Source organism: Humulus lupulus, chromosome 3 (genome assembly GCF_963169125.1).
Source record: "Humulus lupulus chromosome 3, drHumLupu1.1, whole genome shotgun sequence".
Taxonomy (NCBI): Eukaryota; Viridiplantae; Streptophyta; class Magnoliopsida; order Rosales; family Cannabaceae; genus Humulus; species Humulus lupulus.
In genome coordinates this window covers 13,565,987-13,580,730 of record NC_084795.1, presented here as the reverse complement: position 1 = coordinate 13,580,730, position 14,744 = coordinate 13,565,987, and the positions used below count along the sequence as shown (strand labels likewise).

General features: G+C 34.2%; 2 protein-coding genes across 4 annotated transcripts; one reads left to right on the top strand and one right to left on the bottom strand.

Annotated features, from left to right (window-relative positions):
• Positions 1-802: 802 nt before the first annotated feature.
• Positions 803-1,917, top strand: LOC133820938 (uncharacterized). The gene is made up of 2 exons (XM_062253497.1): positions 803-1,076; positions 1,162-1,917. The coding sequence occupies exons 1-2, from the start codon at positions 871-873 to the stop codon at positions 1,604-1,606; spliced, it is 651 nt and encodes a 216-aa protein (XP_062109481.1). The 5' UTR covers positions 803-870; the 3' UTR covers positions 1,607-1,917.
• A 1,348-nt stretch (positions 1,918-3,265) lies between these two features.
• On the bottom strand, positions 3,266-14,024 carry LOC133822153 (alpha-glucan water dikinase, chloroplastic). 3 transcript variants are annotated; one of them, XM_062254397.1, is made up of 34 exons: positions 13,860-14,024; positions 13,108-13,389; positions 12,735-12,776; positions 12,462-12,571; positions 12,291-12,369; positions 12,095-12,186; positions 11,851-12,004; positions 11,390-11,611; positions 10,753-11,088; positions 10,548-10,658; positions 10,316-10,405; positions 10,069-10,209; positions 9,857-9,945; positions 9,616-9,750; positions 9,241-9,403; positions 9,029-9,118; positions 8,765-8,950; positions 8,152-8,214; positions 8,010-8,072; positions 7,862-7,921; positions 7,617-7,769; positions 7,454-7,537; positions 7,113-7,289; positions 6,921-7,027; positions 6,494-6,707; positions 6,311-6,414; positions 6,065-6,194; positions 5,806-5,931; positions 5,518-5,628; positions 4,998-5,096; positions 4,230-4,403; positions 4,058-4,150; positions 3,748-3,863; positions 3,266-3,569 (listed from the first exon to the last, which is right to left on the bottom strand). In XM_062254397.1, exons 2-34 carry the CDS (start codon positions 13,357-13,359, stop codon positions 3,365-3,367), a joined length of 4,371 nt encoding a protein of 1,456 aa, XP_062110381.1. In that variant the 5' UTR covers positions 13,360-13,389; positions 13,860-14,024; the 3' UTR covers positions 3,266-3,364. The 3 variants fall into 3 exon arrangements, with proteins under 3 accessions (XP_062110381.1, XP_062110379.1, XP_062110380.1); XM_062254395.1 differs by having other exon boundaries at positions 12,735-12,779; positions 13,860-14,018; XM_062254396.1 differs by having other exon boundaries at positions 12,735-12,779; positions 13,108-13,380; positions 13,860-14,016.
• Between the last annotated feature and the right edge of the window lie 720 nt (positions 14,025-14,744).

Below are 14,744 nucleotides of genomic sequence, written 5' to 3'. Positions count from 1 at the left end.
TATGTGTGTTTATTTTATAGTCCTAAACGTGTCATTTACTGCCCTTTTATTTTAATCATATTACGAGATGATTTTATTGGTATCCATATTTTTCTTATATATATAAAGGACAATTCTTCTATAGAGGCTTCACTTTAAACCCTACTGGTAGGGTTCTCAGTGTTTCTCGACTCGTGAACAGTTTTCAGCACGATTTTTTTTATGACCGTGTATATTGTAGTTGTTTAGAGCATCCTGCAAACTTTCATAAAATTCTGAATAGTTTACAGTACCAAAAACTAGATTCAAATATGTTGATTTCCATTCGCATAAAAAAAATTAGTCACGCGTGCAACAATATGTTTGAACTTAGTTTTCGGTACTGTAAACTATTCGGAATTTTCTGAAAATTTGCAGGATGCTCTAAATAGCTATAGTATACACGGTCATAAAAAAAATTGCGCCAAAAACTGTTTGCGGATCGAGAACATTGAGAGCCCCACCGGTAAGGCTTAAAATGAAGCCTCTATAGGAGAATTCTCATATACACATATATATTACGTAAACACCTCATTAAATTTTAAAAATTATGTCATAAAAAATTCAAATGTGTTTTAATCTTTATTAATTATGTTGGTATTAAAAATAATTGTAGGTAGTTAATGTATCTATCGCATTAAAAAAGAACTCTAATATAGTATAATATTGGTTTGAGTGGGGTGGAACGCCCACAGAGGAAACATAATTATAAATTAAAATGAGAGTAGCACAGAGCACTACTATTTCCTTTTCCTGCTTATATAAGCCATATAGGACCAAAGCAAAATTAGTCAATACCACTCAAGAAGGAAAAAAAATATATTGGAAAGATCATTCTCAAAAATAATCGTTATGATGATGTACTTAGTTGTTGTGGCAGTAGTTTACCTCAGCATAATTGATAAGCTTGGTGCTCGCTCAATTGAGTTGCCACAGTACAAAGTGGTCTACTCTGAATCAGATTTTGAGGTCAGACTCTACCCAGAATGTTCATGGATGTCAGCTTTAGTCCGAGGAACAACTTCATTCGAAAACTCCACCAAAGAAGGCTTTCACAGGTACTTATTATTATGTATATGCATATACATAACTAATGATTATTGCACTGTTTTTTATTTATGTGGGTTTTACTTCTAATCTCAGGTTGTATCAATACATTCATGGAGCCAACCTTAACTCAACCAAAATTCCAGTGAGTGCTCCTGTGTTAACAAGCATTATTACTGATGTTGATTCTTCATCATCATCGTCACATGGGTTGGACTATTACGTAAGGCTTTATTTATCTACTAAATATGATCATAAAGCAACTCCACAGCCCTTACCAGAGCTGAATCTGCAGCTTAACAATTGGAAAAGTCATTGCATAGCCATAAGAAAGTTTGCTGGGTTTGCTAAGGATGATAACATTGATAAAGAAGTTGATTCTCTGAAGAACAGTCTTATTACTGATACTAGTACTAGTAGTTCCTACACCATTGCTCAGTACAATTCTTCGCGCCACCGAACTGGTAGGTTGAATGAAGTTTGGATCAATGTCGTTTCAGGTTTTACTGCCGAGGGATGCCCTACTTTTCAAGGGGAATAAATGTTGTTTTGTTAGCCTAGCTATGTTAGGTAAATAAATGGAGTAATAATAGGGTGAAAACTGGGTTGATATTTTCACTGTTGGAGTCTAGAAAGAATTTATGATGTTGGTTGTTAACAAGTGCAAGAAGGACATATTTTATATATGCATTTTGGTGTGAAATTCACACCAATTCAATTCTAATAGCACGGTAAACATTGCAGCATTTTGGAATGGTACAGTGTCTCAACATATAACGGTATAATGCCTTTTTTCCTTTTTTTATATTTTTTATATTAATATTTTATAAATAAGTTATATTATTTTATTTATAAGATAAAATAATATAATAATAAAGAAAATATTTTTTATGTAATTTTTAGTGTTATGGTTGGAATAAAAAAAAATATAATGTTAAAATTTTATTATTTAGTGTCGAACCAACACCAGAATGACTTTTGTGGTTGGAGTTGCCCTTGCACTAATAAGATTTTTTTAATCGGGAGAGGAATTTGAACTTCGAACTTCACCTTTGTGAAAAAATGTATAATATGATTAATGTACTATTAAACCATGTCGTATATATTTTTGTGATTATAAAATATAAAATAAATAAATTTGTTAAATATTTAAAATTTAAAGTTAACATGTTAAAATTTAATTCAGTGGACCGACAAAAATAAAATAGTGGAAAGTTAAAACAATGACAGTTATAAATAACAAGTGTAGGTGGTTCAAATTTAATATTACTTTGAGAATATAAAATGGTTAACTACGCTTTTAAACCTTCAATGACTATCGGTTCAGTTTTATATATATCTTGCATTTAATTTGGTGATTATTAACATTATAAAAATTTTAAATTAAAAAACATTATCATTTAGAATTAAACTTATAACAATTATATACCCTCTCACAAAATTTATATATAAATGATACTATTGATAATACTCAAAATGCACTGTATAGATTGAACAAACAATCAGTCAGTTTACGAAGTATAATAACGTAAAAAATTATTAGAAAGAAAACGAGACTAAGCTTGTGAATAGACTTCTCAACACATTTCTGAATAAAAAGTAAAGCTGCCAAATATTATTGATCTCTCTCACAAATAATGGTCATCGAGTCATGTTAGCCACGTTTTCTTGTCCATGTATTACACAATATAATTGTCACTTACGTGACAAAAAAGATGAGTATATTTTCAATTAGTGGGAGTGAATTTTTTTGTTTCTTCACAAAAAAATCCTATATTTTGGTATATCTTCTTTTCCCTTCAAATAATAAGTCATTGGTTAAAGATAATGTAAATTGGGTTTATAATAGTCAGAGAGATCTTGATCACTTCCTCTTTTGACTCTCAAGCACCATACTTCTTCGGCCAAGCTTCTAATATCGTTAGTAGTTCTTATGTTTAAATTTCTTGATAAACCCAGCAGCTCTCGTATCTTTTGTGGTTTAGAAAGAAATAAAAGAACAAGAAAGAAAGCAAAGAAAAGAGCAACAAGATAAACATGCAATGCTTCAGGCACGTTGCGTGGGGAAGCAGACTCGCACTTCCTGTTTAAGAAAATAAGTGCATTTATGTAAATAATAAGATGGAGTTATAAACCTATATATATATATATATTCTACGTAAATATATTATTAATTATTTTTGCTTTTAAACAATTAAAATGTCCAATTTTATTCTTTTATTTTCTGATATATTAATCTTGTTGCCTCTCTTCCTTTGACCATGGCAGAAATGCCACATACAAAGACTATTATTACAGATTACATTTGTGGTCTTGTTTGGACGACATAGAGCTTCCCATCTCTAATCACCCCTTCAATGTCCTGTGGAGTGCCATAGAGCTCCTCTATTGCATGTCCTGCACGAGCTATGCTTGAGAGAATTGAGTGTTGAAACTTCTGATCAACCATTAGCGGATCGGTTGAGTAGTCAAGCACCACCTTCTCTTCCTCGTCCATAGGCACACTATACAGAAATATTGATTGTATTAGCATGAATTGTAACAGGAATGGAGGGAGTGCAGTGTGTTGAGTGACTTGATTCCGAGCCGACCCCAAACACAGAATGTCCCACAAGCCTGTAATGTGGCTTGGTAGTAGTACCAATCCTTCTCGCTGGTGTAAAAAAAAGTTCAGGGAGTTACCTGTCATAAAGACCTGCACCAGCATAGCCTTCCAGATCTTCACCATTGGAATCAGATCTGAAAATTATCGACCGTCTTATAAAGAGGCCAATGGGTTTGCTTGGGTATCCCAACAACTGAAAAATTTCCACATAAACAAAGTGTAAATGGTAAACAATGAGTGATTCATTGTAACAGCTATGACATTGTTTCTATTGTTCTGAAAGGAATGATCGTATTGGTCTTCTTTGGTAGCTAGAGTTTGATGATTAATGAAACCAACACCTGGTTGCATTTATATAAATAGTAGAGACTCAGTAGAGTGTTATACCTGAGGAGAATCCAGAGCGTTCTTCTTGCAGATAAAACTCATAGCACGTCCAGGATAGGCTCCCACTAAGGTTTCTCCAAGTCCCTTGACAACCTATCCCAGTAAAGAGACCTAGATAAGTATCCTTGATTAATTAAAAGAATATAGAGCATAATCAAAACAACATAAATACCTCAGCATATATCTCAGAGGAGTCTCCTGAAGATGGATTAGTTGTGTGGATGACAAATGCATAGTCGGCATTTATGATTTCCTGAACAAGGACTGCCATGCAGAGATAATCGTGATCTAATTTTATTTTTCTGGTGCTGAAGAATGCTCTCTCATTCCATTTTGAAGCCCACACCTGAATTGTAATATATTAATGGCAATACTTATGACATTGCGTTTGTAAAGCTAATGTTGAGTTAGAAATGATATATAGTATGATTCTTGCTGTAGTTCAATACAAGAAGAAGGTGAAGAAAGAAGAAAATGAAGCATCGGGTGAGGAAGAAGAAAAAGATATATTTACTTTTAATTGTTTTAAACTTTTGAATATCTTTAATATATTTTTTATTTTAATTTTTCTAATTTTAAAGATTTAAAAAGTGAGAAAAATATATATATTTTAAATGATTTACACTGTAGACCAACTTATGCTTGACTGTCAAAAGTCACACTCACACTTAAGGATTAGTACCTACGGAATGCCAAGAATATGTAACATTTAGTACTGTTGCCATAAAAAAAAAAGGTTTTGGTATTTAAGTGTCAGCCAAAGTTTGGGTACTTTAATCGCAAATGTCCTTGATAAAATTTAGAATAAAACATTATTAAGGAAGGAAAAAAGGAATACAACAACAGGCCTATCAATCTATGTTCTCTACTCATCGTTGAAACTAAAACACTATTTTGATTCAATAAGTTATTATATCATGGCACAAAATGGTAGACTTACTCTTTTTATAGCCATCCACGCTTGATTCCATCGCTGTTCACCTTCATCACCAGGCCAAGGCATTCCTGAACCTAACATTGTTGTTTTCAGCTCTTGCACCTGAAAATAAATTTTCATATAAGCTACTATCTTCAAGTATTAATTACATACCTCAGTATTTGCCACTTTAATATAATATTTAGTCAAAAAAGTAAAAAATTGAAAGACGTAAATAAAGGGGAATCGAGAGATTGTTTTGTAGGTAGCTTCTAATGTAGCAACTCATAAAATCCGGATAAGTATATGAAGCGAATAATTAGAAATTATAATTATGGATTTTCTTGCATGATTGAAACATAAAGTCTTTCTTATGTTTGTTTGCTCATCCAATCTCTGGTGAAGCAATAGATATGCCAGCCTGCCACAGGCACATCCATTACTGGACTCTTTGCAGATTGGTATGTACTATTGCCACAACCATGTTGTTGGGTACGTGATTGATGTAATTCAAGTAATAGAACTACCAGTAGAAAGAGCATACCAATTGGGGCGGTGCTTCAAGCTGTAAAACTGTCTCACGAATCTCCTCAAGGGAATCAAACTCGGCGTTTTTTAACTTTTTCTTCAAAGTTTCCAGCTTTCTTGCCACTTCCTGTAAATTAAACATGCAGAGCATTTCATAAACTCTTTCTACAAGTACAAGTCATAGCCTGATAATTTTGGACCAATTGAGGGGCAATCTTTTTACCCTTATCCAGAAGTACCAATATTTTTTCTTTTAAAAAAATAATAATAAAAGGACTAAAAGAAGATTAGAAGGGTCGAAGACCTTATTTGAATCAGCTGAGAGAACCTTCTCAAAACATCCAAATGGGAGGGCGACTGATGTAGGAATTCCAACCCAAGATGGAACTTTTCCTTTTAGATAAGAAATATTACGTGATTTGGCTCCAACCTAGGAAATGCGATAGACATGTTATACAGAAATGAAAATCTATAACATATCATTTTGGCCACAATAATAAATTCCAACATATAAAAATATGACTTATTAGATTCAAATTGAAAGTAAATGTTGCACGGTTTACCATTTCGTTTGTGAATTCCTCAGATGATATGGCATATTTACCAAGAAACTTCTTTTTGACCAATTTCAGATTTGATGGAGCATCATCTTTAACAGAACTTGCACCAGTTAGCTCATCTTCCTTTACCTCACTTGAATTATTTAAGAAAAGCAAGTAGTTTTTATATCAGTTCTTTTAATCCATCTACTGCTATAGGAAATTTAACTATAATTCAGAGAGCAACCTGAACTGAAGAGATGAAAATACCTGTAAGTTACATCAGCCGATGTTGGTTTTACACGTAACAACTTCCCTTCTTTAGATTGTAGGTCAAGCAGTATATTGGGATCAAAACATGTAGCAAAACAGACCTGCCAATAAAAAGTTGGTCATTTTGATTGTCGTGTCATATGTAGGCAAGAAAAGCAAACTAATTTGATAACTATTTACCTTGCCATTTCTTGCTCGAACAGAAACATGAGAAAGGACATCTGGCATATCAGGCGTCAGCACAGCAACAGTACCATCTGGAATTTCTTCCTCTCCTTTAACACTTTTTGCCACCAAAATGGTTGGCTTCTCATAAGTTTTATTTTGAACAGAAAGTAACTGATCGACAACAACAACATATCCAACAACTTCAACTGGACTGATCACCTGCCAACTGTTCCACGCCAAAAAATAATGACATAAGAGAAACACTCGTAATATTATGCAGTGGTGAAAGCTACAAGGCCGTACAACATTTAAACCCCTTATTTAAAACTGTAGTTAAAGAAACACATAAGAATGCAGTGCTTTGCTTTCATCTGATTTTGATAAATTAAAATTAACGTTTTATCATCTTGATATTAGTCAGTAAAAAATAATAATTTACCTTCCTAGGTGAGCTGTCTTTCGAAGAACAGGGTCAAGTCGATTAAGAAGTGAAGATAATGAGGCAGCAGATCCAGCCCGAATAATTTCTTCAGTAAATATGTTCACCTGCAAAGAGCAATCATAAGGACAAAACTTGGGTAGTTATAACATGGGACAATATCTCTGAATTTTAATGCAGGTAATATCTTACAGCCCATTCATCCACATTCAGAAGTGATCCAAGATACTCCGCAGATGGCTGCAAAACTTGATCATACCACTCTGCCTTGCTTGCAAGAGCAAGGCGGGTTCTGTCAAGGACTGATTTTGCATATAACGCCCACTGATTATTTTGACTATTTAACAAGTTGGTGGCCTGATTCCATCCCTTCATAAGCCATGGAATAAAAGTTTCAAAAATAAAATTAGAGAAGAAGAATAGGGAAAACATCCATCTAATTGACAGACAAATGATTAGATATTCTACATCATTTGTTCATGGAAATATTAGTATAAAACAGAACTATCTTAGGTATTGCAACAGCTATTTACCTTCAAGCAGTAGATTAAATCCTCATTATCATCTGACGAGAGTGCCAGGTTTTCTAGCACCATACTGATAAAGTACATTATTTTCTGCAGAATAAATCAGAGCTGGTCAGTAAGATAGTTTAATATATAAATCATGTATTGTGACCAAATTAAAAGGAATTACCTCAGGCCCAGCAGTATTTAGTTCTTCATATCCCCTTTCAATGGCAGTCCTAACAGCAGAATCAAGAGCAATGTCCAAAAATAAAAGATCCTTCAGACGATTTTGAGACTTAGAAAGCAACGGACGAAGCTCCTGGCGAGCCTCTAACAAACCCTGCATCAGATTATAAACAATGTTGAAAACTAAACCACGGTATACAGGATTTGAGCAAAAAAATATCATTCCTTCGTCAAAATTTACCGTACCTCAATAAGGGGTTCTACATTCTTGTCTTCAATATGCTCTAGGACAAATTGCAGCAAATCCTGGTTGAAAATCTTGTCAATTAAAACTATTCTCATAATTTTTCAAATACAAACATTACAACAATTCAAAAGAGTCAGCAAACATTACTGGAAATCCCGAAGGCAAGCCGGATATAGGATTTATTTGTACTCCAACCATGAAGCCTTGACCCTGAAAACAATTATATACTATCAAAACGCTGACAAGAGCAAGCAAGCTTCTTTAGGAGGTCAAGCTAGTTTCAGATTACCTCTGATTTGTAGCCCATACAATTTGTAATGGCAGACTCAAGGTCTGCACCTGAATGCACAGCCTGTGAATAATAAGATTGTATCAACGTCATCATACATTCAAGTTCAACATATTATACTTGGCAAAAAAAAAAAACACAGCAAGGAAAGTTGCTACATGGTATGCAGCTAGAATTGAAGATCAAGTGCATGGGCCCTGTACAACATTATTGAAATTCATATCTCTCATAATGAGTAATGATATGTGCACCCAAAATATAAACTCAAACATTACACACAGTGATGTAGCAGTTTAACCTAGCCAATCACATTTATTAAAACTGGGACCATTGTTTTAAAAAGTCACTGTGTGTAATATTTGTGTGCATATTTTGAGTGCACATATTATTACTCCTCTCATAATACATCAACAGACTAGATAGAATCCCTTATAAAATGGTCCATTATGGTCAGTACTTTAAAAAAAAAATATCAAGTGCTCAAAGTAACGTTAGGTAAGCTACCAAATAAACACAAAAACAAACAAAAAGTCCTATCTGGTTTATAAGGTTAATTCGGAGAAAAATAATATCCAAGTAAAAAATGAGAACTTCAAAAGCCTATGAAGCTAACCTTTAATGTTCTCATGTAGTTTCCTAGATCCCGTAGAAGACCATTCTTTTGATCTCTCCTGAAACCGGGTTCAGAATGAATCGCACGATCATAGCTAAGAAGACGCTCTTTTGTTATTCCATTATCTTTCAAAGTTTTCCAATAAACACTCATGTCAAAGTCATGTTCGATGTAATCAATTAGAGCCTGCAATGAAAACAAGAGTGAAAAAGTGCAAACTAAAAGAGAATCTTAGGCCTCATGAAGTATTTACAACTTCAGTACCTGACAGATAACAACATCATCGGGGCTAGTGTTATTATGCAACTTTTGATGCCATTCCTCCATCATTCCACCCTTACACTCATTGTTTCTCTGAAAATAACCAACAAACATAGTTCAAATAACTCCAAACTTTGAACAGAACCAATGGTCAGTGGGTATAGACTTCACTATTAGAAATGGAAGAAGGAAAAAAAAAATGATATTATTTCCACCTGGATAACAAGGATTTCATCTCGAATTCGCTGTCCTACATCTCCTTCACCTCCACGACCAACAGTAGACATTATCATCCGCAGAAGTTCCCGGTACTCTGGGTGACTCGTATAAATATTTTGAAGAATGTCTGTGAGTCTGTCCTGTGCTTTACTGATCTCACTGCACCATCAAGACATATGACTTATAGCACAACCCTCATGTCAAAATTTGGGAAAAGATAGTTCCATAAAGAATAACACAAGAAGTAGTATAAGAAATTAACAAATGACAGAAACTAGAGTTTGAATAGCTATTTAGCAATACATCATGCAAGACCCAGAAGCCTTGAAACAAGTATGAATAAGTAAATCCAGGGCTAGTAACAGATGTACCGTGGTTTCACATTGTAATTTTTATTCCAAATGAGCTGCCTTGTAGCCATAAACCTCATCCACACCAAAATAGCTGCAAGACCTAAATCACCAGCATCTTTGGCTTGTTCTGTCAAGTCTGCTGCAATGTTAAATCTGAGAAAAAGAAACAAATGAGAGGAATACACAATGCACAATATGACTTAAGAATAGATTAAATCAGTGGTTCTAAGACTAGTTTAATTTCGGAGAAAGAACTGACCGATGCATGAAAGATTTCTGCGCCTCACTCTCCAACTCGGCTATCCTTTCCAACAAGGCCTTTGCAGTACCCTTGCCATCACCAGCATCCTTGATGTTTAAAATTCAGACATCAAACTTGTAAATGTCACGATGGAGTAGAATACAGAGGAAAAAGGACCTACATAAGTGAGTTGCAAGAAATACACATAAAGACAAAAAACAAGGAGAAACCTTCTGGACTCGCTTCGGTGTAGCAGCAAAGTTAACATAGAAATCTGATCCTTTGTTCTTAATCCAATTCCCCGCAGATTGAATGACAAATGGCATTCCTCTAAAAGATTCATCTTCAATTTCTAGTTTTAAATACTGAACCTGTAGATTATATTGTGAATATTCAGACTACGGACAAGAGATGTTAAATCTACTAGCCCGAATTTAAGCAAGAAATATGAAACAAGAAATGTATGTTTTGGAATACCTCAGTAGAAGATTCAGAATAAGTTAATGGTGTCTCAGCAGCCCCTGTGAGAGAAACAGATCCTGGTGGCAGCACTTCCGGAGGTGGTTCCTGAAAACATCAATTTAACATAACTCTTTGATGCTAGGTTTTACAGCAAATACAAATGCATGAAAAGATGTTGAGCAAATGAATATAGCAGAAATCAATGATATCAAATTCAATATTCAACATATAAACGTTAGAATATTACCAACCACTCTCCAGCGTTGTTTTTAGACAAAGCCCAGTGAAGGGTAACTGGCCCTTTGTAATCTGTAGCGATATGAATCTTTGTTTTGCCAGCAGGCTTGGTTACGAGTACCTTAAAAGTATGACAGGACACAGGAGTTAGAACAATTCTTACAAAAGTACGTTTTTTAGAAACAGAAGAAGTATCAGACATATAATTGTCTCACCAGAAGTTCCTTATCTTCAAGCTTGAACATAATCCTATTCAGAACAGGACCATCCTGTTCTTCCTTTTCCTTAACAAAAAGCTCAACTGCTGTCAAGGCTTTCGGTTTGATTGAAAAGCTTTGTTCAACGGGTTTAGCTACATATTTGTTGAGAATCTGTACCAAGTCTCTCTTCTTGCGCTGAATCCGATTAGTTCTATAATTTTTTTTACCCTTCTGTTGCTTGGCAACCTTAGTTTGTATCTCTCCTTTGGTGACCTTCTTTCGTATCTCTTCAAGTGAGGTACCTTTCTCTAGTTCCTTTTGCAAATCTTTCCTAGCTTCCTCGAACTCCCTCTATTTTAGAAACATCACATTTATCACAATAAAGTACAAAGATTAACAGTGGATACACCATGCATGTCTCAATCAAGATTTAAGTTCAGACAACAAATGAAGACACAAACTCATTCAATTTATTTGGAATTTTCAATCAAGAATTAAGTTCAGACAACAAATAAAGACACAGATTCATTCTATTTAATTATTTATTTGGAATTTTCAATCAAGAATTAAGTTCAGACAACAAAGGAAGACAAAATCTCAATCAATTTATTTGGAATTAAGAAAAAAAAGATCTTGGGAATATGGAATTTACAAGTTGATCATCTTTGGAGTAATCGGGTTTCCCTGCTTTCTCCCAGCGTATAAAAGATTGAACTTGAATAAGATCGTCGGGAATTTCTTTAGAGCTAGAATGAGATGACTCCTTTACATCACTAACATCATCTTTCTTTGTCAGCCTTGCTCTAATTTCGTGTACGGAAGTACCCCTGGCCACTTCCTCCAATAGTTCAGTTCGAGCTGCTTCATACTCTTCCTATGTCATTAATAAAATGCCCCACTTTATCAGTACTGAAAACATTAAGGGGACTCCAACTCAAGCTATAAATATCCAATTAGAGAGAGAATGAAGGAACAGATTAAATCAGACATAATTGGTACAAAGCTTTTCACCTAAAGAGCAACACACAATCAATCTTCTTCCTCTCCTAAAGAAGAAAAGTGATAAAGGAAAGAGGAAAAGAGATACTTTGGACATGAGCACATTGGAAATACCTTCTCTTTCTCTGGTGTGTACATCTGCTTACCCTCTCTCTCCCACCTAAGATATGCTTGAATCTGTACAAGATCTTCAGGAACTGAAACATCTGAAATTGATTTAGATTTCGCTGGTAACTTAATAAGGAAGTTGCCGCCATTATTTTTGAACCTGTGAATAGAAGATAAGGAAGGAGAAATGCACCATTTAGCCTTCTTAAATTAACTACATTTTGTAAGAGATAAATTTGTGATATCTCACCATTTATTCTGCTTTTCATCAACTATCAGAAACTCTATTGCTTGTATTGTGGGATCATCAATCTCAATTTTGAGAATGGAATTGGAGCCAGACTATATAAAAAATGAACCAACATTAGTTAGAACTTTGAAGAGTCATAACATTTGTATTAAAAATAAGCCGTTCGACAAATAAATCATATGCTGGTTAACTGTACTTGGGAAAATGGAGTTCTAAGAGCTTTGTTCTTGTATACTTTGGTTCCTTCTGGCTGACGAGAAGGAAGCAGCCAATTTCTGGAAATAGTAAAATGGCCATAAGCAAATAAAAAAAAATCTGAAATTCTAAAGGGAAACTTGTCTATTAAAAGTCATAAAACCGAACTTACTCTTGTTTATCTTGAATTGCACCCCAGTGAAGAAGCAAAGAGTCGCTACTATAATTGACTTGAATGTTTACTTGAGTGGTAGACCCCGGAGTGGGGGCACTAACAACCACCTGCTCGTTTGGAATTTTTTTTTTTTTTTTTTGTGTTAGCATGTATGTTGGTCTCCGGATCAAATTCAAAAGAAATTCCCTTCAACAACTCACTCAAGAAAGACTCATTATCCAAATGTGCCCAGAATAAGCACTAAGTAACTAAAACTTACAATATATGTACCTGCAATTCAATGCTTCCATCGAGGTTGAATGTTTCTGCAAGCTGCTAAAAAGGGAAATGATGGTCAAAACATAAACCATGCAGAAAACAATTCCTCAGACTATTCAAACAATATAAACATGTTGACTTAAATAAACTAGTTTAAGAAATCAAAATTAAAATCCCCAGTTTCTAATTACTTAGAAACAACGAATCCCACCCATATATCAATCTTGGAACAAAATACAAATCGCCATAACCATAAATACTTTCCAAGACTTAAAATTCAACTAGACTATCTCATCAAATTGGCTCATCTTCTTTTATCAACCAATAAATAACCCCTGCCATTAAGTCAAATATGAGAAGAAGAATCAGAAAAACTTTCCATTACCTCAGAAGTTTGATCTGTAGCTAAGACAGCACGAGGGACAGTTGAGCGCCGTGATCCCATGGTCAATTTGGATTTTCCAATGACCAAACTGCTCCCAGAAAAATTCTTGAAAGATTGTGACTTCCGTGGCCGAGTTGCGACCTGATTAACGGAAGGAGCTTGGAACAACGTGTTTGCTGGAATGCCAGACGAATTGAGCTTGCTTTGAACCAAACTTTGGTTTACCAAATTGTGCCCTATGGAATTACTCATATTCGTTTCCTCTCCTTGCTTCTGAAGAAACTAGAGAAAAGAATCATTACCGCCCAAGACCCAACCAAATTAAGAAACGAACACACAAAAAATCTTCAACCACACGATTCTTATTATCACTATTTGATTGGATTTTCAACGAAATTATAGATTTTGAAAAAACGAGACTTTTGAGATTCAAAAGTCATAATATATATTTTTTAAATTTTCATATCAACTATTAAATGAAGTGAGTCTAAATTATGAAAGAAAAGAATAAAACAACTAAAAACAGTATTTAAACTTTAAACTCAAATATTGATTTAAAAACAACTCAATTTTTAAATAAACTACCAAAGAAGAACAGAAACACTAAAAACACATTCTTTAAACTCCATTATCGATTTAGAAAAATGACTCCATTCTTGAGCAATATCGAACTTAAATCATCACTGAATAACAATTCATATACAAAAGACCGATCAAAGTGAGAAAGCAGAGAGAATTGTTCCTTAGCCAACCTGAAATCGGAGCTCGAAATTAGATTGAAAATACAATCAGATTCTGTGAAAACGACAGAGAGAGAGAGAGTATTGAACAATGGTGAAAGGAGAGCTTAAAGCTCCGAACAACGAAGCTTTGAGTTTGCTCCACTCTTCTTGATTGGTTGTCCTGTCTGCGATTCTTCTTCGGGTTTACACGAGTGACATGGCGTTTTATCAACACCACTGTCCACGTGTAGCGACTCCATTTGGCCACGTACACAAAAGCTCGGTAATGAAACTGGTCACGTGTATCATATTGGGAAGTGAGATATTTGCAGCTGCGAACTCTGATATTAAATTTTTTGGTTTAGATTGATTGCCCCTCTATTCTTACTAAATTTGCACGATTGACCCTTCCCTTTATGGAATATTTTGTATTTTCTCTCTTGATTTTTTTTTTCTTTACAAAAATATCGTGGGTTGATTTTTTCTTTAGCAGAATGTGTGGCTCTATAATTCCCTTTTTCTTTTTTTTTGTCCTCTCTTTTTGGCACAAATAAAAATTCATGAAAGAGAAAAAGAAAATTATTAATAATTTTTTAAATATATATATATACCATTCCAATTGAAGAAAATTTTACGATCCAAAGTTTGAGCACAAATATAAGGCTACTCTGGAATTGGTCAGATGACTCAGATTCGTATTTACTATTTACTATTAATATACATGCAGTAGAAAATTCACATTTTTATTTCATGAAAAATTAAACAAATATTTGAATGAATAAGATATTTTTAGCTTTTTTTTTGTCTTCTATCGTTTATGTGTTGCCGTTTACGTAAATAACATAATCTTGAGGGTTATCTTTGCATTTGCACTTATTGATAGATCCAAGACTGGTCAGATTCTCTCAGTCAAAT

Bases quoted from the DNA above. Each gene is read 5' to 3' on its own strand.
- LOC133820938 (XM_062253497.1), top strand. From the start codon at position 871: ATGATGATGTACTTAGTTGTTGTGGCAGTAGTTTACCTCAGCATAATT. The intron at 1,077-1,161 runs GTACTTATTATT...TTCTAATCTCAG, and splicing joins ACCAAAGAAGGCTTTCACAG to GTTGTATCAATACATTCATG.
- LOC133822153 (XM_062254395.1), bottom strand. From the start codon at position 13,359: ATGAGTAATTCCATAGGGCACAATTTGGTAAACCAAAGTTTGGTTCAA. The intron at 12,780-13,107 runs GTAATGGAAAGT...TTCCCTTTTTAG, and splicing joins CTACAGATCAAACTTCTGAG to CAGCTTGCAGAAACATTCAA. The intron at 6,708-6,920 runs GTAAATTATTAT...GGCGTGGAACAG, and splicing joins AAGACAGCTCACCTAGGAAG to TTGGCAGGTGATCAGTCCAG.